The sequence below is a fragment of the Lobosporangium transversale genome, assembly GCF_002105155.1.
Source record: "Lobosporangium transversale strain NRRL 3116 chromosome Unknown BCR41scaffold_33, whole genome shotgun sequence".
In the NCBI taxonomy this organism is placed as follows: domain Eukaryota; kingdom Fungi; phylum Mortierellomycota; class Mortierellomycetes; order Mortierellales; family Mortierellaceae; genus Lobosporangium; species Lobosporangium transversale.
In genome coordinates, this window is record NW_019029011.1 from 349,408 (window position 1) to 372,489 (window position 23,082).

Sequence of the window (23,082 nt, forward strand, 5' to 3'; positions counted from 1 at the left end):
AGGCCACCCAGGCATATTTGCGGTCAGTGGGCCTAATAGAAGAATCTAGGAGGCTACTAATCTGGCCAGCACAGCCGCCTGACATGAATCCCATTGAGCACATGTGGTCTGAGCTGCAAAGAAGACTTGAGATATACCCAGAGCCAACCAAAAGCTGTGCTGAACTATGGGAACACATCGAGAGGGAGTAACTCTTTTATTCGATGTGTCATGAAATTTGTAAGAGGTTGGCCATTTTAACTAGCTCATATTAGTCTAAGGACGACATCCTACGCAGGTCACCCTTGACTTCGGGACTCATGCTCTATCTGGTGCATGGGAAAACGAATCACTAAGATGACAATACGATCGCAGTTACATTTCGTCACAAAAAACATTACTGGAACGAGCTAAAATATGATGTGGATATTTAAAGGAGCAGATCCTTAACCATTCAAGCGCTACGTACGTCTTTGAACTCCTTACTACTGGCACCTCAGCCTCCGATATCATTCACAAAAGCTTAAATACATACTGTTGCAGCATCTATGCGTCATTGTCAGGTATATCCATGTATTCTAATAAACAGACGTATACGGCCTATCATGTCATATGGTCAGTAGGTCAGATTCAAGCCAATCAGGGCGTTTTATAAGATAAACATATTTCGTCGAGAACGATCTTTTCACGCTATCGCTCGCCGTATCTTACCGTGATCGAAAAAGATATTTTATCAAAATAGAGAAGCAAGGTATTCTAAAATATATTTAAACCTCTGTAATTTGAACTCAACCTTTTATTGTCGCCGCCATCACATGACATTACGATATTTGCATTATTCCATCCTTCTCACTCATGACCAGAAGACATTCTCAAAAATCAAACAAGAACATCAAGGAATCAAATTACAAAGGTTCAAATATATTTTGGATTGGATAGATTGATATAGATTGACAGTCCATTTCGTGGCGTTAATCGTTTATCGTTCCTACGACAAAAGTAATGAAGATGATCCACGTATCTTAAATTACCATCCATGACACAATTGGAGGTAAACTGCGCCTATTATCATCACCACAATCGCAAATAAATGAAACAGTTTCACAGACACTTTATAGTGTATACAATAAATAAGAGAGATGTGAAATCATGTTTGTATCGCCAATTTCATTTGGTCATGATACCTTATGTTTTTAATCTAAAAACGATGATTGAATTGTTCTGGTGGCATTTCACTACGTGACGGACTTGCAACAATACTCGCAACAAGCGAGCCAATTGGCTGCCAATACACTCGAAAGTATTCAAAAAATATAAGGTATCATGACCAAATGAAACGGGCTATATGACTATTGGCCTTGTTTATATAAAGGTTTTTTCATTCCTGGTACAGAGCGGCTGAACAAAAAGGCTTGAGAGCTTGAAAACACACCACAAAACTTTAATTCACTACCTGGTTGGTTCTTCAGCCAAGTTTATTTGAATTGGATAATATCTCCTTTTCCAATATATATTACGAGGAGCATAGGGCACAGATATCCCATTCAACGTATAAAGAAGTCCAACATTCCTTGTCCTCTTTGTTTATTGTTCATCCGCGGCTCTTTTCTCACCTTCATACGCGCACAAAAATTTTCTCTTCCCATCTACAACACGCACATTTACATAATTAATTATGGGTGTCCAGGTAATTATTTTGTTCTTCACGACGCACAGCAACCACCGTGGTATTTTGTTCAACATAAATACACCTACACTTCTGTAAAATAATGCATCAAAGCAGTCGTCGCTTAAACTTTCAGACAATTAACATACCTCTTCCCTTTACTTTCACAACAGGCTGGAAACTATGACGGCTTTGATCACATTGTCTTTTGGGTAGGGAACGCCAAACAAGCTGCCTCATTCTATACCACCCGCTTTGGTTTCAAGGGGATTGCTTACCGTGGTCTGGAGACCGGTCACCGTGATGTCTGTTCGCACGTTGTCAAGCAGGACGACATTGTTTTCGTCTTCCAGTCCCCTTTGAACCCCAATAACAAGGTCTTCTCTGATCATCTCGCTCTCCACGGTGATGGTGTTAAGGATGTTGCCTTCACAGTCGATGATGTCCACGCCATCTACAACCGCGCTATTGAGAAGGGCGCTAAATCGATTCGTGCTCCTTTCGAGGAAAAGGATGAGCACGGCTCTGTTTGGATGGCCACCATTGCCACCTATGGCGACACAGAGCACACTTTTGTTCAGCGCAACGGTTACAATGGCATTTTCTTGCCTGGATACGTTAAGCCTCGCACCCACGACCCTCTTGAAGATATCCTCCCCGTCATTGGTCTCAACTACATTGACCACTGCGTTGGTAGTCAGCCCGATGGTGAGATGCTCAAGGTTTGTGAGATGTACGAGCAACAGTTGGGTTTCCGCCGCTTCTGGTCCATTGATGACACGCAGGCCTGCACTGAGTACTCAGCTCTCCGTTCCATTGTTATGACTGATGTCACCGAGAAGATCAAAATGCCCATCAACGAGCCCGCTGAGGGTAAGAAGAAATCCCAGATCACAGAGTTCTGCGAGTATTACGGCGGTGCTGGTGTCCTGCACATTGCTCTTAACACCAACGATATCATCCAGGCTGTCTCCAACCTCCGTGCTCGCGGTATGGAGTTCTTGTCCGTCCCTCCTACTTACTATGAGAACTTGCGTCTCCGTCTCCAGCACTCTTCTACCAAGATTGCTGAGAACTTGGGTGCCATCCAGAAGCTTAATATCCTAGTCGACTACGACGAGTCTGGCTACCTTCTTCAAATTTTCACCAAGCCTCTCTCGGACCGCCCTACTGTCTACATCGAAGTTATTCAACGTCGCGGCCACGAGGGCTTTGGTGCTGGAAATTTCAAAGCTCTGTTCGAGGCCGTCGAGCGCGAGCAAGCAATCCGTGGCAACTGCTAAATTAAGAATGATAACGAAGAGTTGACCTCTAGCAAATATAATCTCCTCCCCTTCCTGTACATTTATCCCACATCTAACCTTACTCACGTCCTGAGAGAACATTGCTCTTTTGTACAATAAAAATAAAAGTTTATAAAAATATCTTCAGTATGATTACACATACTAGAATACCAATCTACTTGCTTTGTGCAAGCTGCACCAACTTTCCAACCGCATCATCACTCACCATCCTTCCCCGGGCAAGCTGAGGCTGTCCTCCTCCTTTACCGCCTCCAATCTGATCCAAAATGCTCTTCATGACTTTGCCAGCATGGAGCTTGGGGAACTGTTTCTGATCTAATGTCACAATCAGGTTTTCTTTCCAAACCAAAACATGCACCGAGCGAGGGTCTTGTTCTTTTACGTGGTTTGCCTTCTTGGAGTAATAATCTTGATCTTGGATGTCTGGCTCCAGTTCATGAATCTGCACGGGAACAGTAACGGTGCTCAAAAAATCGAGAGAGCCCCCTTTGACAGGGATTGATACTGGGGCCTTGACAAATTTGTCGAGTAACCGGCCGTATTGTTGTGAGAGATCAGCAGCTTGATTCTTCAACTTGTTCACCTTGAGGTCCAATTCATTGCCAGCGCTCGTCGCATATGATTTCAGGTCATGATTCAGACGTGAAACCATACGATCTTGCTCAATGAAATATCGGGTTGCAGCCTTGCCAACAGCAGCTTCAATTCGTCGTGTGCCTAAATAATAATGCAATCACAATCATGGAATGAAAGAATGAGTTGAGACAGTATTCTGAGATTTCAATGTGTCTATATATAAAAACTCACCAGCAGCGACGGACCCTTCGGAGAGAATCTTGAAGGGATAGATCTTGGAAAGATCTTCAACATGTGTTCCTCCACACAGTTCCATGGAGACCTTGGGGAACTTTTTAGACCATGATCATAGTAGGCTTTTTAGTATTAATATAATACGCCATCGATTTTTATTTATTTATTTTACAAAGGAACAAAAGACAATAAGAGACCTGAACTTACGTTGACGACACGAACAACTTCATCATACTTTTCTGAGAATACAGCAATTGATCCCATGTCTATTGCTTGTTGAAGTGGATACTCCTAAAAAAGGAAAGAGAGAGGAAGAAAGTAAACATCCATCAGTTTTGACCACGCACAATCACGCGGTTCCATTACAAGTCTTTTTTTTTTTTTTTTTTTTTTTTTTTTTAAGTCTCATACTTTGATAACTGGTTGCAGACTTTGTAGTGCTGTTGCATTGATCCAGTCCTCAATTTCGCATAGTTGATTTTGATCCACGGCTTTTCCGTGCGTAAAATCAAATCGAAGTCTTTCTGGTTCGACCAAAGATCCTGCTTGCATGATGGGCTTTCCGAGTGTCTTCCTCAAGGCTGCATTCAACAAATGTGTAGCGCTGTGATGAGCAGCGACACCTTCTCTTCTCTTCGTGTCCACGAACGTTGTAATTTGAAAGCCTTGATGCATACACAAGAGATCTTCTTCTGTTAATGAGTCTTCTGAGATGGACTGAACACGAATAGCAAGACCACGCTCATATGGTGAAAATACATCGACTACACGCCATTCACTGCCGTTTGCCAATTTGATAGAGCCAGTATCAGGACTCTGCCCTCCTCCAAGCCCATAAAATGGACAGGGCTCGATCGCCAGGATCACGTCTCCTGTTCCGTCTTCTGTGTTCTGGGCAGCCATAATGGTTGAGAGTTGGCCAGTCAGCATATCTCGTTGATAGCCTGAAAATGTTGGGAATATTCCTTGATCTTTCCATTTTTTGACTTTGGTATGCATCGCACTAGATGCTGTCTTCCAGGAGGCCCTTCCCTGCTCTTGTTGCTTCTGCATGAGCTTCTCGACCGCAGCAAGGTCCACTGTCCATCCACGTTCTTGTGCAATCAATACTGTAATATCTAATGGGAAACCAAAGCTATCATACAACTTGAACGCAATCTCAGTAGGAACTTGCTTAGATTCCATAAGATTCTTTTGCTTGAATACGGGCTCGAGAAGAGCTAAACCCTTAGACAGCGTTCCCATAAAAATTTCTTCTTCTTGATGGATGACACTTTTAATAGAGTCTTGTCTTGATGCCATTTCTGGATATATGTCTTCTCCAAATGACTCCAAAAGGTACGGATATAACCTTGTCATAAATGGCTCTATTAGGGACGAGCCATAAAACATGCTATCGCATTAAATTTTTATTCACACTTCACTAAAGGATGCCATACATTTAGTAACAACGACGCATACTTGTGAATCCTAGCTGATTTCCAGAGCGAAGTGCACGACGGATAATTCTCCTGAGTACATATCCACGGCCAACGTTGCTATAGTCCGAAGAGTATCTTCAACTTTTAGGGATGGATGAGGATTGGAGACCTACATTTGGGATGAAACGCTTTTTTTTTTTTTTTTTTTTTTTTTTTTTTTTTTTTAATACCTTGGAATAACACCATCAGCGATAAGAAAGCTCATGGCGCGCAAATGATCAACTATAATTTTCTTGTGAGGCGTGGCGTTGATATCCCGTGAAGACTAAACTCATATATCGGATATTAAGTACCATGCCTTCAGTTATTTTTTTTTTTTTAAAAAAAAATAATTGGCCAAAACAGTTAAAGGAATGGAAGACATGAAAAGCACTAACCTCGATCCCTACGTCTGCCATGAGCCTGTGCAGGCCATCGAAAATTGAACTGAATACATCCGTTTCAAAATTATTCCCTTTGCTTTGAACAACCGAAGCCAGTCGTTCAAGGCCCATCCCAGTGTCAACACATACAATCGGCAGATTCTCGAGTTGGCCCTGAGCATTCCTGTAATGTTGCATAAAAACCAAGTTCCAAATTTCAACCCATCGATCTTCTTCTAAATCATCATTCAATGTATCCCAGAAGATTTCTGTACATGGTCCGCATGGTCCTGCGCCTTCACCCATAGTCCAGAAGTTATCCTTAGTGTCACATCTGATAATCTTTTCTTCGGGTATACCCTCCTGGTTCTTCCAAATGTCGAAAGACTCTTGGTCTGATGCCAAGACTCTATATAAGATAAGAAATACAACCATAATTTAAATGTTAGATCCATTGGTTTGGCAATTTAAATGTTAGATCCATTAGCTTTGGCAGCCTCATGATAGGCTCACTTACGTTACACGGAGACGATCCTTGGGAAGCTCGACTATCTCGGTCAAAAATCGCCATGCCATCTGAATTGCTCTACTCTTAGAATACTCCCCAAATGAAAAATTACCGAGCATCTCAAAGAAGGTATGGTGGCGTGGGGTATATCCAACATTGTCTAAATCGTTGTGTTTTCCTGAAAGTGATGGATATGCTATATTGTCAGGGCATACCATTTTAAAGTAAAAAAAAAAAAAAAAAAAAAAAAAAAAACTGCCATTACCTCCAGCTCGCATACACTTTTGAATACTGGTCGCTTGTTTGAAGGGCGCCATTCCCGGGTTCCTAAAATAATCTTTGAATTGGACCATACCTAAGAAATGCACCCCATACAAAAGTAGAAAACATGAGTCATAAATTGATGTGATCTAAAGATTGGGACAATTTTACTCTTTCTAATCTGGTATCAATTGCCCCTCCCGAAAGGCAGAAACCCTACCCGCATTCGTAAACATCAATGATTTGTCATTGTGCGGAATCAAACTAGAGCTCTTTACAGGGACATGGCCATATTCCTTGACAAAAAACTCTGTGAATTCTTTACGTAGCTCGGGTGCTGTCATGTGTCGCAAATAACGAAGTTGTGTACATGTATAAACAGGAGTTAATGACTTTAATGACCTTTGATCGCTCAGCCGTTGTTCTTGAGCTAAAAGTACGGTCGAAAACTTTGGGAGGCGGTTATTCGTAAATCGAGCATACTGCCTATATATGCTATTAAGTGGAGTCGTAGTAGCAGCCGTTGCTCTTGGAAAACGAAGGCATCGCTCCATGTGACAGCGGCCGAGCATCATGCACCAACTGATCAAGTTAAGAGTGCGTCGTGATTAGTCAAATGAAGAGAAAGATCACTGTTTCCTCCGTTTGGACGCTATTCCACGCAAGTCACATAACAACATTAGAGCGGGTGTTCATAAAACGAAAAGACAAATAAATTTGCAGGAATAATTATATTTTATTTACAACAAAAATGATAGATAAAATACTGTACGATGAGCAGCTTTACTCAGATTAGCATTCTTTCTTTTTCTTTTGGTTGCTCTTTAGGCTGCAAGCTCATTCTTGGTATCATAGTCATGCTTCTGGTCAACCACAACCTTTCTTAACCATTGGTAATGCCATTATCCTAACTGTCCTTAGTGCACATGAATAAGAACAGAGGCAAGAAAAGAACCAGAAGCAAAGATCAAACAATTAGCTTAATCGTGAGGGATGTCTCGAGGATATTAATGCACCAGGCGGTGACATCACTTGAGGACTGGATGCACTTGTAAAAACCTGCATAGCGGGAGAATACAGTAACATCGTTAGAGAGAGCACCCATCATCAGTAGCAGTAAGTCTGCCATGACGAGAAAAGGAGTCTTATGTACAGTTCCAACCTTAAAGTCAACACCAGGCTTAGTGTCCCCAAGTTTGTACGTCTTTTGGAAGAAGATGCCTCCGTCCAAGTAGCCCAGACTGTGGCGATTCCGAAGGGTCTAATGTTAGTACAAATGAAAGGAAGTAGAATGTTCATCTTTTAATATAGCAGCGCAATAAGGAAGTGAAGACTAAGAAGACGGATATTTATCCTGTAGAAATAAGCTTGTTGTGAATAGCCTCATAGAGAAGACTCAAAATGGTGAGCTAGCCAAGGATATTTGTATTGCACATGAGAGAGCAATGCTCGATGCCTGGATTTGCCAACCGGTCGCATTTGTTCATTGTCAGCACCGTCGAGTTTTGTGTACATGGCAGGACGCACAGGTCGAAAGATCAGGCGGTAACTTCATTCGAGACAATATCTATTTAGAGGACCGAGCTCAAGATACACAATATTGACATTCGGCCATACCGTCATGTTGGATAATAGTAAAGAAGGAAAATAAGAAAACCGTTATTTATTGTTTCCGGATGTTCTTTCTACCTCTTGACTCGTTGAAGAAGAAACATGACAATACAGTTTAAGCGAGTCACTCTTATCAATATGAAAAAAAAAAAAAAAAAAAAAAAAACTAGACAGTGTATCCCGCATACGCAACATGGCGAAAGAGCTGTTTGTCATCGTGCGAATGAACCTGTAGAAGTAGAAACTTGCTTCCGATTGATATTGCGAGACTTATTTGTCTCTCGTTTTTGTATTGTGCGTGCTATAAGAGGCACACGACCTGGGTAAATAGCTTCATTCCGCCCAAATGTTTGTACACTTTCTTGTCCATTTATCTCTCTAGAGCCTGTACTGTGGCCTTGTATAGTAGCAAGCTCGCGATGGGTCGAGAATGGCACTGTCTGAAGTCTTTGGCAATTGGAGTTCCTATTACTGCCATTTGAAGTAGATCTTATTTCATCTTCCACCCGGATTATTCCTCCGACGGGCCCCACAGCTCCAACCTGTATAGTTGGCCCTGGATGGCTCAAAATCCTGGTAGCAGAAGTGGGGATTACGCTAGGAATGCTGTGGCGATCGTAAACAAATGGCTGCATCTCTTGGTTACAACAACAAAAAAAAAAAGTGTTATAACTGTGTCAACTTTCTTTATATCATGATCATGTTTTTGAAATATTTTGGAATCAAACCTGGAATAACGGCCTGAGCAGATTGGGGGGCATTGGTGTAGACAGGGCAAGGATTTGGGGCAGCTGCCGCTTCGTTTACAACGCTAGACAAATGATCTATATTCTGAAGAAACATCAATTTTATTGTTAGAACAAATATCAATTTAGTTTTAAGGTAATCAAAGATTCTTTTAAGCTTATGGTCACGGTTCTTACCAATAACGGATATGGCTGATCCAGATGATCAACAGCCCCTACCATGAAGCCAGCTTTTTCCTGTCCCGAAGAAGATAGCTTTCGATTATCCGAAAATATAGGCCGCCTCTTCTGCTGTTCGTACAGAGTTTGGAGCTTTGAAAGTTGGCGCGATTTTTCATCCAATTGCTCGCTCAAATCAATCGATTTGCGCTTCTCCTGCTCTAAATCCCTTTGTAGGGCTATAAGAGTATCATTTAAAAAGCAAAGTCAGCAAAATTTAACCCACCATGATATCCATTACTTCCTTCTCGAATTATAGCAACATTTATTTACAATTCATGGCATCTCGAAGGCCTAAAGTCGGGTAACAGTCAATTTTTGAATACTCTATAATTCGTTGACTCATCAATCTTTTTATCAATTATGGAAGTATAAGAAGATACTTGCCACCAAGCTCTGCGTTGAACTCGCGCGTCACCCGTTGCAGTTGCTTCTCAAGAAGACTGATTTTGTCCTCCTGTGACTTTTGCGTCATTTCCCGATATTTGATTTCCTGAGATGTTTGGTACGTCCAAAATGAGATGGCCCGAGTGCAGACCTCCATGATGATTTCTGGTCTAAGACCAGATAAAATTGACTATTTGAAAATGAGCAGTGTATCAATGATTGCTATTTATTGGCATATTCAAATGCAGGCACTGTAGTCTGTGAATACTTGAATAGCAGGCTTACAGACCGATACTCTTGTGTGGGGTTCAATTCCACAATAACAATATCATCTCTAGTTGAAATGGAAATCGATTTCTTAAAAAACATCTGATATCAAATTATGGTGTATGAATAACATTTTAAAGCTTACGGCTGTGTTAGGCTGGTTTCACAAGCTGGACAAACAAGTGCCACCTCGAAGGCTGTAGTTGCACAGGTAATACAAAAGATATCTACAAGAAGTCAAAGAAAGAATGAGGTTCATAAGCAAACTCAAAGCATTACTGCAATAGCTTTATCTGTGCTTTTCTGTCACTTTCGAATAAAAAAGATGCATGTATACTTTACGCGAGCATGTCGTTACACAAGCCTATGACAATATTGGCTGATTAATAAAGTATGGGGTTGTCATCAGGATTACTCGTACAACATTTATGTTCCTACGTTGCTTTTACCTTCCCTAAAGGGTTTAATGTGCTTCGGCATGTCAGAATATTGCCTAGTTTGATTAAGATGATAGCAAGCAATCATCATTGGTCAACAATTGTTGGAATAATACTCTACTGCGTAGAAGTTATAGTTGTGATGTACGGGAAGCTGGTATGTTCAATACATTTCAGTTCATGTTCAGCCATTGCGTTCGTTTTCACTACTTTATTTTGCTTTAATGAAGAACAGGGTAAGAGAGAAAGATGTAAGGTACAAAGAAGTAAACTGCCGGAGATTAAGATGGTATAAATTAAACTATAGCTCCTCATAACCCCCGCAAGAACTCTGATAAGGTATTCATGCTGAACGTCCCTTTTCCAAATGTGGCTTGTTGCATTTATGCATTTCATGCATTTGGTACATTTGATGTATTTGACGCATTTGGTGCATTCGATAAACTTGGTGCAGAAGGTGCATTCAGTAAATATGGTGCAGAAGGTGCAGTAGATATTGCAGTCATACTCGGCGCGGCCATCACAGGGGTCAATACCAAGGATACTGAAGGACTTTGAATCGCTGTAAAATAGTCTTTTGCACCATTTGTGGTTCCACGAGATGGCGTTGCAGGATCAGAATAACGACGGGATGAAGGAAAGATCTGAGCGTGCTCCGCAGTGGGCGAAGCAGGACCTAGGCCTAAATCCACAGCATGGGGTGCTGTTGGCCTTTCGACCGACAAGGAGATGGGCAAAGGGAGGTTGAGTTGCTGAGTAGCGTTTTCCTTTTCTACAGGATATCCATTATGATTCAACGCCATAAAATTTCCTGGTCTAAATGATGATTGGACAGGCGGCCTAGGTGAAGTTCCAGTTTCTGGATAAGGTGTTGTTTCCGACCATCGGAGACCTATTGCTGGTAGTGACATTTCAAATGGTCTCAGTGTAGAAGCAAGTGTTGAACGTGTTGATGATGCAGACACTGATGGGTTAGTAAAATTAATGGGCAGAAACTGAGCCTGAGACTGAGAGGGGCTCTGTGGTATTTCGGGCAGAGGCTTGGAGATCAATTCGGCAGGAGAATTCAAATGCTGATTAGTGCTATGGGAAGATGAAGAGGAGGGGTGCGAAGATTGAAATAGAGGTACAGCAGAATAGCTCCTGCTTCTAGTAGCTGGATACAGCATAGGGGGCTGCAATGGTGGTGCCAGACTAGGCCTATTCACATGTCCGCTTGCGATCATAGCGAGTGAATTATACCCTATGCTGTCTTCTCTTCCTTGAACACGACCAGACGTATAGTCAGCGATGTTTGGTGGGATATTTGTAGATGGTAAACGCCCACTCATACTCGGCGCATTTGATGACGGTATGGAAGAAGGGAGGGAGGTTGCAGGCGATCCAGAAGGCGATCCGAATGGGGTCAAGTAATTAGAGCTCAAATCATTTCTAACAGGTTGAAGCTGCTGCAACTGCTGAGTCTGAGATTGAATTAATTCTGGCATCTGAGTATGCTCTAAGGAAATGGATTGTGTGATAGAATTATTGGACATCGTGCCAATGACAATAGGCACCTTGACTTCGAATCCACCGGGGCTGGCTAGCAGCTTGTTTTTCATGGCACTTTTCAGTGTCTTGCTATGACGCGATTCCAAAAAGCTTGTCTTTGGACGCATGTCGAATAGTATGGCAAGATAGTAATCGATAGACATCGTTTTGGTTTTTAATAACGTTGGTGTTGCGGTGTCCGGAATAGTCAGTTCCGAGATTATCTTTCCGGTACGAGTATTCGATTTAACGACAAGAGGCTCCGCTCGGGTTGCTATTGTTTGGACGTATTCTTTTGCGTGCCTTTAATATCAACAGAATGAAGAAGAATAGATTAAAGTTATTCAATGACTAGACTAAACGCGGACTCGGTTTATTGACGCCGTATCGTTTTTCGCTGACTTACTCGCCTGCAAAATAATCCTCTTTGCAAATCAACTGAATGAAGCATCCTGGATTCCTTTGGAGTTTAGTAGGATGGTATAGATCAATTTCTAGTTGTAACTTTTGTCCCTTAAGATATGCTGTTCGCGAAAGCTTTATTATAGCAGTAGCAACATCCTTAGAGTTACTCCCTTTAGGCTTGAGATTACTACTGCCTTTAATTGAGGTCGGAGTATTGTAAGGAGCAGCGTTCACATTGATAAGATCCTTAACGAGAATTGTATGACTGGTCTTAAGCTCCTGCATCCCGAGTACAATCCCTTCAGATGTCAATGCTGCATTTAATGAATATTTGACAACTCCATGACGATACTGTTGCCCAGACACCCAAAAAAAAAAAAAAAAAAAAAAAAAAAAAAAAACTCATCAGCAATGTTATCCATGCTGCTGCCACGAATAGTTCAAAGCGGCAATTAGTCACCTTTCCAGAAGACGGAACATGCTGTGGTGGGATCAAGAACTGGAATGCCCAGCTGTGCTTCCCTTCATCAAGTAGGTACTCAGCGGAGTTATCTTTATTACCGAGAAGGACCACTTGCTGATTCATAACATAGATTTGCTCTTCTACCTTGGCAACCTTGGTCGTCACTGTCCCAATGAGGTGTATCCTGAGACATGTGTATTTGATGCTGGATGATGTTGTTAATAAAACTTGACCTAGTGTAATGAAGCAAATAAGTCTTCGTGGCCCTTTTATCTCTGACTACCTATTCTATTTTTTTATTTTTATTTTTTTGAGCTTGACTACATAATCATACCTTCTACAGTGTCTCCTGGCAGATAATAGCCCACTGCTTCATTAAGGCTTTGTTGTAGTTCGATCCGCAGCCGCTTCATACTTCAGCTCCTGGTCACTGTTCTGGCTGTACAGAAGGCTAATTCTGCAAGCGAAGAATGAGAAATGAGGTGCTGAATGAGAAAAGATTGTACTACCAATTGTCAATTAATAATATATTTAAAAAAGGAAACCGCCGGTGCATATGCTTAAAAGAAAAAACTATAATTAAAAACGTGATAAAAGGTAGTCTGCGACGAGAAGTGAGCAAGAAGGGGCAATTGGCGAGCAGAAGATGACTACAGGAAGTGAAGAGCTGGGGGCTTCTTTATTGATATTTGCTTTTGCATACTTACTCCAGTGATTCCCAGGAGCTGCTGAGTCGAAAAAACAAACAAAACAAACAACAAGGGCGTAATGCATTCGATACTCAACGGCTGCAGTCTTATTTTTATCCGTTTTTAGTTTGCCAAGAAGCGATGCACAATGTAATTTTGTGGGCGAGGGGATATGTTTCCTCAAAACAGCCCAGTGCCTGATTAAGGAAAGTAAGATGGGCCCTCCTTTCCTTTTGCTCAGATAGAGGAAGGCATACAACAATAGGCACGCAGTTGTGCAAGCGCAGCACTCGGATTTTTTTTATTCTCTACCACAACAAATACTACTATGCATACAAGATCCTTAAAAAATCTGTACACACGCTTAACGCTTGACCCATTGGAACTTTTTCCTCGCACCATACTGACCAGGCTTCTTACGTTCCACAACACGCATATCACGTGTGATGCAACCAGCTATGAGAATGAAATGAGAAGTAAAAAAAAGGCCTCAGTAAGATTTTATCGCGTTCGAAGTAATTACAATACTAGCCTACATCGAGAGCGTATGAAGCTTGCTGGAAATAGCTCATACCTTTCCTAAGAGTTGGCTTAAGCTCTGGTGAATGTGTTAACAATGCTTTGGCGATTCCAAGAGAGATGGCCTCTGCTTGACCTATTTTCATATATACACATTCAATGTTGGACGGTGTAAGCTCCGCAGATCTACCTGATTCCATCTCATGATTCAGCATAGCACACAAAATTATGAAAACAACATCTAGCAATCAAGCATCCTTGCCTGTTGTGCCCCCTCCTTTGACCAAGGCCCAGACATTGTATTTTCCAAGCAAATTTGTAACCTCAAAAGGCTTCAGCAATGAGTCCCGATCCTGCGACTTCCTAAAGTAGTGAGCAACATCTTGTCCATTGATCAGAACCTTGCCTTCTCCTTCAACGACAAAGACACTGGCACTGGCCTCCTTTCTGCGACCTGTAGCTAAAGCACGTCCAAGATGGTCAACGATCCTAGGTTTGGCCTTTTGAGTCATCTGTTCCTCCGTCTTTGAGAATTGGCTGAAGTAGGCTTCGACTTCTGGAGGACGGGGAGTTAACGTGGCGAGCTGATTCAATTTAGAAATAATGAGTCGGTACTGCGATGTCTTGAGAGTCTCTACACCGACTGCTGCTCTTAGTGCATCCTTGCCAAGCCAGTTGGGGCGCTGAGCCTGCTTGGATGGCTTAGTGATGGGACGATACTGACGGTATGTATAATCAAGGTTGACAATCAACTCATTGTAGACAGGATTCGTAGTAAAGTAAGAGGGTGATGCAGGCTTGAGTTGAAATCCATTAAGTGAGCTGTAGCCATTGATGGGCTGTTCCTGGACAGGTGCACCAGTCTCCGTAGACATGAAGCGCACACAAGCAATCCTTGAGCTGGACAATTGCAATGGCCGACCAATGGCACCAGCAAAAGTCCTTGCCAATATCCGTGAAGAAAGCATGGTGGCACCGAGCAGTTGAGTTGATGAACTGTGCGGAGAGAAATGGAATGGGACCCGAAGATCAGCTCAAAGAAAAGTGTTTACGCGTGACTACTTTTTTGACTGTCCAAAGTGCTCGAAACAAAAGCCAATTTTAACAGCCAAGCTTGTTAGCAAAGATATGGAAATTGTCATCAAAGTTTCGAGTCACCGTAGTAGGTCTTCGCTACAGTTGATCCAATGTGCGAACACTAGGCTTCTCTTTGGAACCTTGCGTGGCAGATAATTTATATTGTGCACAATAACTGCGCACTTGAGCAAACTCCAATGACTCCAGCAAGAATGCCACAGTCATCAGATTGGGATCTCCATAATATCACGTGCTCAGTTTTTGACTCCAGCACAGTCATAAAACGAACCTTTGACCTCATTCATTGTCTTTCCATTCACTAACGTCCAACTCCTACTTCCTCCCAATTGACTACTACACCATATTATAATGACTAAACTACGTTTTGGCTCACTTGATGTCCGTGCGACTGTGGCGACTTTACAACAGTCGTATGTAAAAGCAAACCCTTTATGAAATTTCTTTTTGGAATCATTTTACGTTTTACAAAGAATATTTATGGTTTGTATACTAATATAAATTTGCATTCTGACATATACAACAAAGGATCGTTGGCCTTCGTCTCCAGAATGTTTATGATGTGAATTCAAGGACATATTTGTTCAAATTTTCACGGGTACGCATAATCTTCATTTACTCTTGGACCTTTCTCAATCGTCTTTTACATTTAGTAACGACCTGATCAGCTATTAATATTTAAAATGTTTATCTGGGTATATACTGATTATATATCAGCCGGATAGAAAAGAGATGCTGCTCATTGAATCCGGTATTCGCATGCACACGACGCTTTTTGTCCGGGACAAATCGATTACACCTTCAGGGTTTTGTATCAAAGTAAGCACATTGCAAATATGGACATTAAAAACAGGAATGAATTAGGACGATCAGGCAAACTAACGTTTTTAATGCCATTGTACTATACTAGATCCGGAAGCACTTAAGAACTAGACGCCTAACAGGCGTGAAACAGTTAGGATCTGACCGCATTGTGGATTTTGAATTTGTAGCAGAAGACTTGGATAATACATACCACATCATTGCGGAGTTCTATGCTGCGGTAAGATCCTTGTTTATAAAGTTAGCCACCAATGCAGAGTGGCTCTAAAACAGGATCAATGATTAATGTGGCACGTCTTCTTTTCAAATATGATCACACAGGGCAACCTAATTTTGACGGATGGACACTATAAGATTTTATCAATCTTACGTGTTGTTCAACCTAACGAGAAGGTCAGGATGGCTGTCGGGGAGACATATGACATCGGGGCATTGACGCGTAGCTTCGAACCTATTACAAAGGATCATCTTATCGAGGTATTGCAGACTGCTGGACCTAAAGATATTCTGAAGAAAGTCCTTAACACAAAACTTTGTAAGTATACACGGTACGTCATCTCTGCGCCTTTTCAGTGATGGTGACGCTGCACTGTGCTATCTTCCACACCAGAGACCATGTTATCTCATTGCCTCCCTACTTATTGGACTATTAGTTTACGGACCTGCTCTGACGGAACACGCGATCCTAAGGGCTGAGCTATCCCCAAACGCAATTGTCGCTACTGAATTTGATATTTCTGAAGGATCTCCCAATACTCAAGCGCTATTTGAGGCGCTTCTAGAAGCTGACAAGATCATTGAGAATGGAGGAGATGAGAACAAGAAGGGATATATTATTATGCTCAGACACAAAAAGAAGAATGAGAACGATGCAAAGGAGAAAGAGCTTGTTACGTAAGTACGAAGATGCAGCAGTATCAATTACTTGATCCTTGGCTGAATCGGTTCCATTCGTATTTACTTTCTTTTTTAATGCTCTTTAGATACGATGAGTTTCATCCGTATCTCTTTGCTCAGCACAAAGCACAGGAATATAAAGAATTCGAATCGTTTGATGCTGCCGTTGATGAATTCTTTTCTGCCATTGAAAGCCAGCGCCTGGAGGTAAAGAAGCGTGTGCAAGAAGAAAATGCCCAAAAGAAGTTAGACAGTGTCCGAATGGAGCACTTGGGCCGCGTTCGTGGTCTGGAGGAGGCACAACAGATGAATGTTATGAGAGCAGAGCTGATTGAAGCCAATTTGGAGATGTGTGACCAAGCAATTATGATTATCCGCAATGCGGTTGCAACTGGTATGGATTGGAAAGATCTAGCTGACCTAGTTGATGAGGAGAAGAAGCATGGTAATCCGATTGCGCTGATGATTGATTCTTTAAAGTTGGAATCAAACAATGTGTGTGTTATTCTCAGCGATCCTTACGACGAAGAGTACGATGGAGAGCAGTTTGAAGATGAACAGGATGAGCAGGAGGCGGAAGACAGGCACCAGCCCAAGGCCAAGTCTACTGTGCTGGTAGATCTTGATATCAATCTCACTGCCTTTGCAAATGCTCGCAAATACTATGACGTTAAAAAGCAGTCGGCCATTAAGCAGGAGAAGACCCTTGCTCACGCCTCACAGGCATTTAAGAGCGCGGAGAGGAAGATTAGGCAGCAACTACAGGAGGTCAGAATCACAACTTCCATCCAACGTGCTCGCAAACCTTATTGGTTTGAAAAGTTTATGTGGTTTATCACCTCGGAAAATTATCTAGTCATTGCTGGACGAGATGCAGAGCAAAACGAGATGATTGTTAAGCGTTACATGAAAAAGAATGATATTTATGTCCATGCAGATATTCATGGGGCAGCGACGGTCGTAATCAAGAACCCCTCTGACAAGGAGCCAATCCCGCCAACCTCCATTTACCAGGCAGGCATTATGTCTGTATGTCAGAGTAAGGCCTGGGACGCCAAGATTGTCATATCTGCGTATTGGGTTCATGCGGAACAAGTTAGTAAATCAGCACCTACTGGAGAATACTTGACAACAGGCAGCTTCATGATTCGCGGCAAAAAGAACTTTCTGCCACCAGTTCAGCTTGTCTATGGTTTTGGATTTCTCTTCAAGCTGGATGACTCTTCGATTGCCAATCATCTGAATGAGCGTCGTGCTCCCAGGGTCGAAGATGCGGAAGCTTCTGAAAGCCCGTCTAATGCTGATACCGCCACAGTAGGATCTGGTACAAAGAGTGAAGCCGATGCGAATGCAGATTCAAGAGCGACAAACCAGGAGGAGGATGAGCAGGAATTGGAGGGATCTGATGACTCTGATGTTGAAGGAGAGAAGTCACTATCTGGAAGCGCTCATTACACAAGCGGCAACCAGAGCCAGGAAGGAAGCAAGGAGGACTCCCAGGCTACGGGGAAAGACGATAATGACGAATCGAACAGCGAAGACGAATCTGAGACGGCAGAGTCTTCGGATGAGGAGTTTCCTGATACACAGATTCAATTCAGTACTCTTACTGCTAAACCTATGGACAAGCAGGAAACACAACAGCAACCAGGACGTATAAACATGCCACCTATTGCGGATAAGTACTCGCTTCAGGACTATGGCGGTGACAGCGATGAGGATGCAGATGGAAATGACGACACTTCTTCTCTAACCTCATCCGATAAGGGTTCACAGCCACGGTCTGCCTATATCACTGCTAAGATGCGTCGCGATATGAGGAAGGGTAAGACTCCAGGGCGCCCTAGCGACGACAATGAACCTTCACGGCATGTAGAGACACCCAGTGCTTCTGCAAAAAAGACTCAAAAGGGAGGTACTCAGAAAGTAGTTGCGTCTATACCTCCAGCAGTTCGTGGCAAGAAAGGCAAAGCGAAAAAAATACAAGAGAAATATGCTGATCAAGATGAAGAAGAGCGCCAGTTGCGACTTGAACTTCTTGCTGTAAGTTTCAACATGTCTTTTTATTTAAAATGCCGACTCAAGACTCTTTACTTCCAAATTAATTCAAATGCTTTCGGATTATATCTCTACTTTTTTATAGCCTGACAAAGGCCCTCAGCTCAAGGGTAGACGGGCTAAAAAAGAGGCCGAAAAGAAGGCTGAAAAGGCTGCCTTGGCTGAGAAGAGACGCCTTCAACAGGAGGCATATCAAAAAACACAAGCCGTCAAAGGGGGTAGTGGCAACAACAATAACAATAAGGGCAAGAAAGGCGGACTTGGTACGGAACATGCAGCACAGCAGAAGCATGACATCGGTGATGCTAATCCAGATACTGTAGCTCCTGCGTTAAGGACTGGCATTGATGAGAATGAGGCAGAGGAAGTACGTCAGTTATTGCGAGAGGAAAACATAAAAGTTCTAGAGCCTGAAGAATCTGAAAACCTGACAGTACTGGATGGACTCACTGGCCAACCTCTGCCAACAGACATTCTCCAGTTTGCAGTTCCGGTCTGCGCACCCTATGGAGCATTGCAAAAGTATAAGTACAGGGTCAAACTAATCCCTGGGACCACGAAGAAGGGTAAAGCAGTCAAGACAGCGATCAATCACTTTTTGACCAACATCAATGGTAATATATCCATGGAGAGTAGTAGAAGCAGCACAGGTAACATCAATGAGGAAGGTTTATCAGGCCAGGCGCTTCACGACGCTAAGGTGGCCTTGGAGGCAAGGGAACGAGAGTTGATCAAGATGGTTAAGGATGATGAAGCTATTAATGTTATGATTGGAAAGAGCAAGGTTTCTGCTCCCGGGGTGGAAGCATCCAAGAAGAAAGGACGCAAATAATAGATGAAAATAAAAAACAAAAGTTTTACAACTTGAAAAGGTCATTCCGTTACTCTGTCCCAAAGGACCCAAATGATGGTTACAACACTAGTAGCTTATAGAATCGAAAGTGTGTCAAACACCATTTTTCAACGCTGCATCTTTTGGTTGGGCAAGACAGATATTGTAGATCTGTTCCTTGATTTCTCAATTTTCTCGGTGATTAAGTTTATTTGAAATCAATGTCAATTCTCTTTCCTTAAAAACTATTATAATTACAGCTCATCACGACGTGATTTCTCGGCATCGCGCAACTGCTCACGCTTCATCTGTGCAAGACGGGCCTTTTTAATGGTGGTATTAACATAAGTTCCGAAGGTGAATGCGACAAAGTTGAAGAAGGGGACCCAAACGTGAGGAGGCAAAAACTTTTGTGCAAACGCCATGGAAAGAGGTGAGATCATCCATGAGGTTTTCATCATTGGAAGATATCCCTGTTTGAATGCAGCCTTAATTTGAGCAGTTGATCGAGCACCCGCAAAAAGAGCCATTGCCAAAATGTAGGCTATAATGTGATGTCGTATTGAAGAGAGGAAAAAAAAATTAGCTGTTTTTTTTTCTTCTTCATTTCTTCGTCTTCTTTCCTTGAAAGATGTGGACAACTTACTAGCATTCTGAATAGGCGAGGTGATAACCTGAGTACTCAGGATTTGAGCAATCTTCCATTTGGCACCCTCCTTGCCAATGAAACGCTTCGTCACTAACTCGAACAAGGTATGAGCCAAAGGGCCACTGACCAGGAGACCTTTTTAAACGAAGAAAAAAAAAAAAAAAAAAAAAAAAACGATGAGTCTAAGGTCACTTTTTTTTTCCTTTTGCAAAGATCCATTCCTAGACTTATAAATATCTCTTCATGTCCATGTTATAGTAAGATAGATTGAAGTTCTTAATATTGCTAACAGCTCCCGAAATTTATAGTGGCTGTTGTTGCTGTTGGTAATGATAATGGTGATGAAATGAAAACAAATGATTTAGAAGGCGCTCTAACATTCTCATCAACGGCTCGGGATACCGGCTCGATCATCCCCGAAGAAGGTCGTTTGTTGTGGTTGTATGTTCATGAGTATGCTGTCTGTATGAACTTTCATTTGCATGTCCGCAGTGTGATAGGTACACCTCCAAGGTGGATTAATTGGCTTTGTTTTTAGTGATAAGGGGAACGAAACCCCCACAAAAAAAAAAAAAAAAAAAAAAAAAAGCCTTATCGGACATTCTTCATTAATTGATAATTTGTAATTGAATAACATTACCATAGAGTGTCATTTGGATGACACGCTTGTTAATGCCGAGAATAAAGTCATCAGGGTTCTTTGACTTTGGCATGCCTGAAAGCTTGGTGGCCGTGATTTCTTGCAGACCCGACAGCGTGCCCGAAGTCAAGGCCTTGGTGCGCAAAGGATGGGCGGCCAACTCTGCAAGATAGGCGGCCAACAGGGCCGAAGCACCAGATGGCTGAACAGCGGGAGTAGCGACAGTCATGTTGTTGTTACTTTCTTTTTTTTTTTTACAAAGTATAAATACACAGATCAAGAGAGGAGAAGATAGGCCGAAAGAAGGAAGAAAAAGAAGTAGAAGAAGTAGAAGAAATAGAAGAAAAAAGAAGAAAAAGAAGAGAAGAGATGAAATGTGAATGGTGCAATGAAAAAGCAGCATTCATTCATTCACACATTCACACAAACTTGATTTAAGGTTCAACCGAAACAAGATCATTTTATTAAGCGGGGCGGGCAATAATTTTCCTTATAAAAAAAATGACCCACTTTTTTTTTTTTTGTTAACCTGTGGAGAGGAAGCAGACGTCCTTACAAGCCCGACTTTGGAACGGTCCGAACAATCACGATTCCTTACGGAAGCATCGGAGCAACAATCCCATTTTTTTTATTATTCTGCTCTCAGCATTTGTATTTACACGTTAGAAGGGATCTCACCGCCAACTTCGTACCGACCTACGACTATCATATATATAAAGACTACGATTTGTAGCTACAGCTAATAACTCATCCCCCTGTCTGATGTATCAACATGCAGCACATTTCAACCAAGTTCATTTATTAATATTATTGTTTAATCAACCTGACTTTGAGAACAGAAGAATAAAAAGCATTTAGAAAATTTGTATACTCCATTAATCAAAAAAGCAAAAAACAAAAAAAAAGGTCTTCTGGAAATGAAAAAGAACAGAAAATATATATAAAACACGCACATAATCTAAGATTTCAAGCAAATGGATTGCATCCTGTAGCAGAAAGGAATATACAGGAAACCCGACGTAATACAATCAACCAGAGAGGCTCTTGTTCGTTATCTGTGTTGATTCGTTGAGATGCTGTACCCGTATGCATTTAATTGATCAACAACGAATGTTATACCCAACAGTATGTCTTCGAGAACCAAAACCGAAGAATGATATTTACGTGTGGGCGTATAAACATTAGAGAGATGAGGAGAACGGGCTACAATGCCTGGCCGTGCTAAGCCACAAACAGCTTTGCTTAATGGGACTTTGACTTGAGAAAGACCGGTTGAGGATGCACTGTGATTTGTGACAAGGATGTGTGGTGTGTGTGGGAAGAAATGCAAGTGAAACGAGGACTGGTATGAAAAAGTGCTTCTATTTTTTTTTTTTTTTTTTTTTTTGTTTGTTCTTGTGCGCCATGAATGTGTGAGATCTTGTTATTGTAATGAGAAAAACACTAGTCAGTCTTTGTGAAAGCCCTTTCACCATCATCCTTCGGGTCTTGTTTTAGAGTGCTTGTTGCTCAGCCGTGTTATTAGGCTGAATGGTCATGTTGATAAGGGAACCACGTCTAGTGGGAATTGAGCCATAGACAGGGTCTACAGGGATCGAGTGCGGGATATCCTCTGGTTGAGGATGCTCTGATCCAACCGTAGCCTCTTTGCCTGCTTTTGACAATGCATAGTCGCCCGAATCGAAATATTTCCGCTATTTTGGTTGCACAACAAGAATGACAACATTGTGGAGAAGGAAAAGGAGGGTTAAATAAATAAGGCTACCGTATAAGAGCAACGACGTCCCATTTATTGAATAAAACAAAAAAGGACAAACCTGATGGCCATGGCCGAGAGGAGTCTTGGAAATCGCAGAAAGAGCCCCATATCTGCTACGCAGCTTGGCTTCCTGCTCTGCCATGATTCGTATGTGCTGATCCTGTTGGTTTTGCATGATTGTGATAAAAGAGAAAAAGAAGAAAGAAAAGAAAGAAAAAAAAAAAAAAAAAAAAAGAGAAGAGGGGAAAAGGCAATGAAAGGATGTTGGTGAAGTGTAATGCTTGCGATGCAATGCAAGGATCTCAAACAAACAAAAAAAGGGGGGAGGAACTGTATAAACAGGAATATTCCTCGTGTCACTTTTTCTTGGTTGAAATAGGAAAGGAGGTAAAGGAGAAGATAAAGAATAGAATGAATGCGAGTATCAATGTGGGTGAGAATGTTAGTGGGATGAGGAACTGAACAAAGAGAGAAAAGAGAAGAAAAAGAAGAAAAAGACCTCGCTTTTATCAAAAGACGTTGAGAGAAGCGTTCAGATGCTCAGATCTTTAGTATAGACCTATTGAAATGCGTGAATGTCGCCCACACTGTTCTACAATGCAGACTGCATCCAAACAATAACCCCCCACACGCCTCAATAACAACGATGGATAACGATGATGACAACAATGATGATGATGAGAAAT

General features: G+C 41.9%; 9 protein-coding genes across 9 annotated transcripts; 2 read left to right on the forward strand and 7 right to left on the reverse strand.

Annotated features, from left to right (window-relative positions):
* Positions 1-1,654: 1,654 nt before the first annotated feature.
* Positions 1,655-3,063, forward strand: BCR41DRAFT_358395 (Glyoxalase/Bleomycin resistance protein/Dihydroxybiphenyl dioxygenase; the record flags this gene model as incomplete). The annotated part of the gene is made up of 3 exons (XM_022025036.1): positions 1,655-1,666; positions 1,819-2,928; positions 3,033-3,063. 2 exons carry the CDS (start codon positions 1,655-1,657, stop codon positions 2,926-2,928), a joined length of 1,122 nt encoding a protein of 373 aa, XP_021879007.1. The 3' UTR covers positions 3,033-3,063.
* A 29-nt stretch (positions 3,064-3,092) lies between these two features.
* On the reverse strand, positions 3,093-6,998 carry BCR41DRAFT_358397 (tRNA synthetases class II (A)-domain-containing protein). Its single transcript, XM_022025037.1, has 10 exons — positions 6,592-6,998; positions 6,376-6,465; positions 6,120-6,288; positions 5,618-6,011; positions 5,411-5,505; positions 5,221-5,297; positions 4,171-5,126; positions 3,967-4,050; positions 3,757-3,856; positions 3,093-3,666 (listed from the first exon to the last, which is right to left on the reverse strand). Exons 1-10 carry the CDS (start codon positions 6,944-6,946, stop codon positions 3,104-3,106), a joined length of 2,883 nt encoding a protein of 960 aa, XP_021879008.1. The 5' UTR covers positions 6,947-6,998; the 3' UTR covers positions 3,093-3,103.
* A 133-nt stretch (positions 6,999-7,131) lies between these two features.
* BCR41DRAFT_358399 (hypothetical protein) lies at positions 7,132-7,506 on the reverse strand. The gene has a single exon (XM_022025038.1). It carries the CDS (start codon positions 7,498-7,500, stop codon positions 7,339-7,341), a length of 162 nt encoding a protein of 53 aa, XP_021879009.1. The 5' UTR covers positions 7,501-7,506; the 3' UTR covers positions 7,132-7,338.
* Positions 7,507-9,308: 1,802 nt separating this feature from the next.
* Positions 9,309-9,826, reverse strand: BCR41DRAFT_309349 (hypothetical protein; the record flags this gene model as incomplete). Its single annotated transcript, XM_022020949.1, has 3 exons — positions 9,309-9,524; positions 9,620-9,668; positions 9,747-9,826. Coding segments are annotated over 3 exons (345 nt in total), but the record flags the coding sequence as incomplete, so codon positions are not given.
* A 421-nt stretch (positions 9,827-10,247) lies between these two features.
* Positions 10,248-13,169, reverse strand: BCR41DRAFT_358401 (hypothetical protein). Its single transcript, XM_022025039.1, has 4 exons — positions 12,771-13,169; positions 12,434-12,669; positions 11,975-12,324; positions 10,248-11,871 (listed from the first exon to the last, which is right to left on the reverse strand). The coding sequence occupies exons 1-4, from the start codon at positions 12,847-12,849 to the stop codon at positions 10,431-10,433; spliced, it is 2,106 nt and encodes a 701-aa protein (XP_021879011.1). The 5' UTR covers positions 12,850-13,169; the 3' UTR covers positions 10,248-10,430.
* Positions 13,170-13,320: 151 nt separating this feature from the next.
* Positions 13,321-14,884, reverse strand: BCR41DRAFT_358403 (ribosomal protein S9/S16-domain-containing protein). The gene is made up of 3 exons (XM_022025040.1): positions 13,907-14,884; positions 13,700-13,780; positions 13,321-13,581 (listed from the first exon to the last, which is right to left on the reverse strand). The coding sequence occupies exons 1-3, from the start codon at positions 14,610-14,612 to the stop codon at positions 13,490-13,492; spliced, it is 879 nt and encodes a 292-aa protein (XP_021879012.1). The 5' UTR covers positions 14,613-14,884; the 3' UTR covers positions 13,321-13,489.
* Positions 14,885-15,090: 206 nt separating this feature from the next.
* BCR41DRAFT_388251 (fibronectin-binding protein A N-terminus-domain-containing protein) lies at positions 15,091-19,348 on the forward strand (the record flags this gene model as incomplete). The annotated part of the gene is made up of 8 exons (XM_022027982.1): positions 15,091-15,152; positions 15,268-15,337; positions 15,457-15,558; positions 15,650-15,781; positions 15,883-16,096; positions 16,215-16,455; positions 16,545-18,501; positions 18,602-19,348. The coding sequence occupies 8 exons, from the start codon at positions 15,091-15,093 to the stop codon at positions 19,346-19,348; spliced, it is 3,525 nt and encodes a 1,174-aa protein (XP_021879013.1).
* A 194-nt stretch (positions 19,349-19,542) lies between these two features.
* Positions 19,543-21,013, reverse strand: BCR41DRAFT_358404 (hypothetical protein). The gene is made up of 3 exons (XM_022025041.1): positions 20,638-21,013; positions 19,995-20,132; positions 19,543-19,892 (listed from the first exon to the last, which is right to left on the reverse strand). The coding sequence occupies exons 1-3, from the start codon at positions 20,864-20,866 to the stop codon at positions 19,603-19,605; spliced, it is 657 nt and encodes a 218-aa protein (XP_021879014.1). The 5' UTR covers positions 20,867-21,013; the 3' UTR covers positions 19,543-19,602.
* A 1,017-nt stretch (positions 21,014-22,030) lies between these two features.
* On the reverse strand, positions 22,031-22,617 carry BCR41DRAFT_424086 (hypothetical protein). The gene is made up of 2 exons (XM_022030369.1): positions 22,455-22,617; positions 22,031-22,331 (listed from the first exon to the last, which is right to left on the reverse strand). Exons 1-2 carry the CDS (start codon positions 22,569-22,571, stop codon positions 22,131-22,133), a joined length of 318 nt encoding a protein of 105 aa, XP_021879015.1. The 5' UTR covers positions 22,572-22,617; the 3' UTR covers positions 22,031-22,130.
* Between the last annotated feature and the right edge of the window lie 465 nt (positions 22,618-23,082).

Coding starts and splice junctions, on each gene's coding strand:
- BCR41DRAFT_358397 (XM_022025037.1), bottom strand. CDS start 6,946: ATGATGCTCGGCCGCTGTCACATGGAGCGATGCCTTCGTTTTCCAAGA. Junction 6,466..6,591: donor ATTGATGTTTACGAATGCGG/GTAGGGTTTCTG, acceptor TGCATTTCTTAG/GTATGGTCCAATTCAAAGAT. Junction 6,289..6,375: donor AAAGTGTATGCGAGCTGGAG/GTAATGGCAGTT, acceptor CATCACTTTCAG/GAAAACACAACGATTTAGAC.
- BCR41DRAFT_358399 (XM_022025038.1), bottom strand. CDS start 7,500: ATGGCAGACTTACTGCTACTGATGATGGGTGCTCTCTCTAACGATGTT.
- BCR41DRAFT_358401 (XM_022025039.1), bottom strand. CDS start 12,849: ATGAAGCGGCTGCGGATCGAACTACAACAAAGCCTTAATGAAGCAGTG. Junction 12,325..12,433: donor ATGTTCCGTCTTCTGGAAAG/GTGACTAATTGC, acceptor TCTGGGCAACAG/TATCGTCATGGAGTTGTCAA. Junction 11,872..11,974: donor GAGGATTATTTTGCAGGCGA/GTAAGTCAGCGA, acceptor TTGATATTAAAG/GCACGCAAAAGAATACGTCC.
- BCR41DRAFT_358403 (XM_022025040.1), bottom strand. CDS start 14,612: ATGCTTTCTTCACGGATATTGGCAAGGACTTTTGCTGGTGCCATTGGT. Junction 13,781..13,906: donor CAAAGGAGGGGGCACAACAG/GCAAGGATGCTT, acceptor ATATGAAAATAG/GTCAAGCAGAGGCCATCTCT. Junction 13,582..13,699: donor TAAGCCAACTCTTAGGAAAG/GTATGAGCTATT, acceptor TCATTCTCATAG/CTGGTTGCATCACACGTGAT.
- BCR41DRAFT_358404 (XM_022025041.1), bottom strand. CDS start 20,866: ATGACTGTCGCTACTCCCGCTGTTCAGCCATCTGGTGCTTCGGCCCTG. Junction 20,133..20,637: donor CATCCAAATGACACTCTATG/GTAATGTTATTC, acceptor TCGTTTAAAAAG/GTCTCCTGGTCAGTGGCCCT. Junction 19,893..19,994: donor CTCGCCTATTCAGAATGCTA/GTAAGTTGTCCA, acceptor ATCACATTATAG/CCTACATTTTGGCAATGGCT.
- BCR41DRAFT_424086 (XM_022030369.1), bottom strand. CDS start 22,571: ATGCAAAACCAACAGGATCAGCACATACGAATCATGGCAGAGCAGGAA. Junction 22,332..22,454: donor CTCTCGGCCATGGCCATCAG/GTTTGTCCTTTT, acceptor CAACCAAAATAG/CGGAAATATTTCGATTCGGG.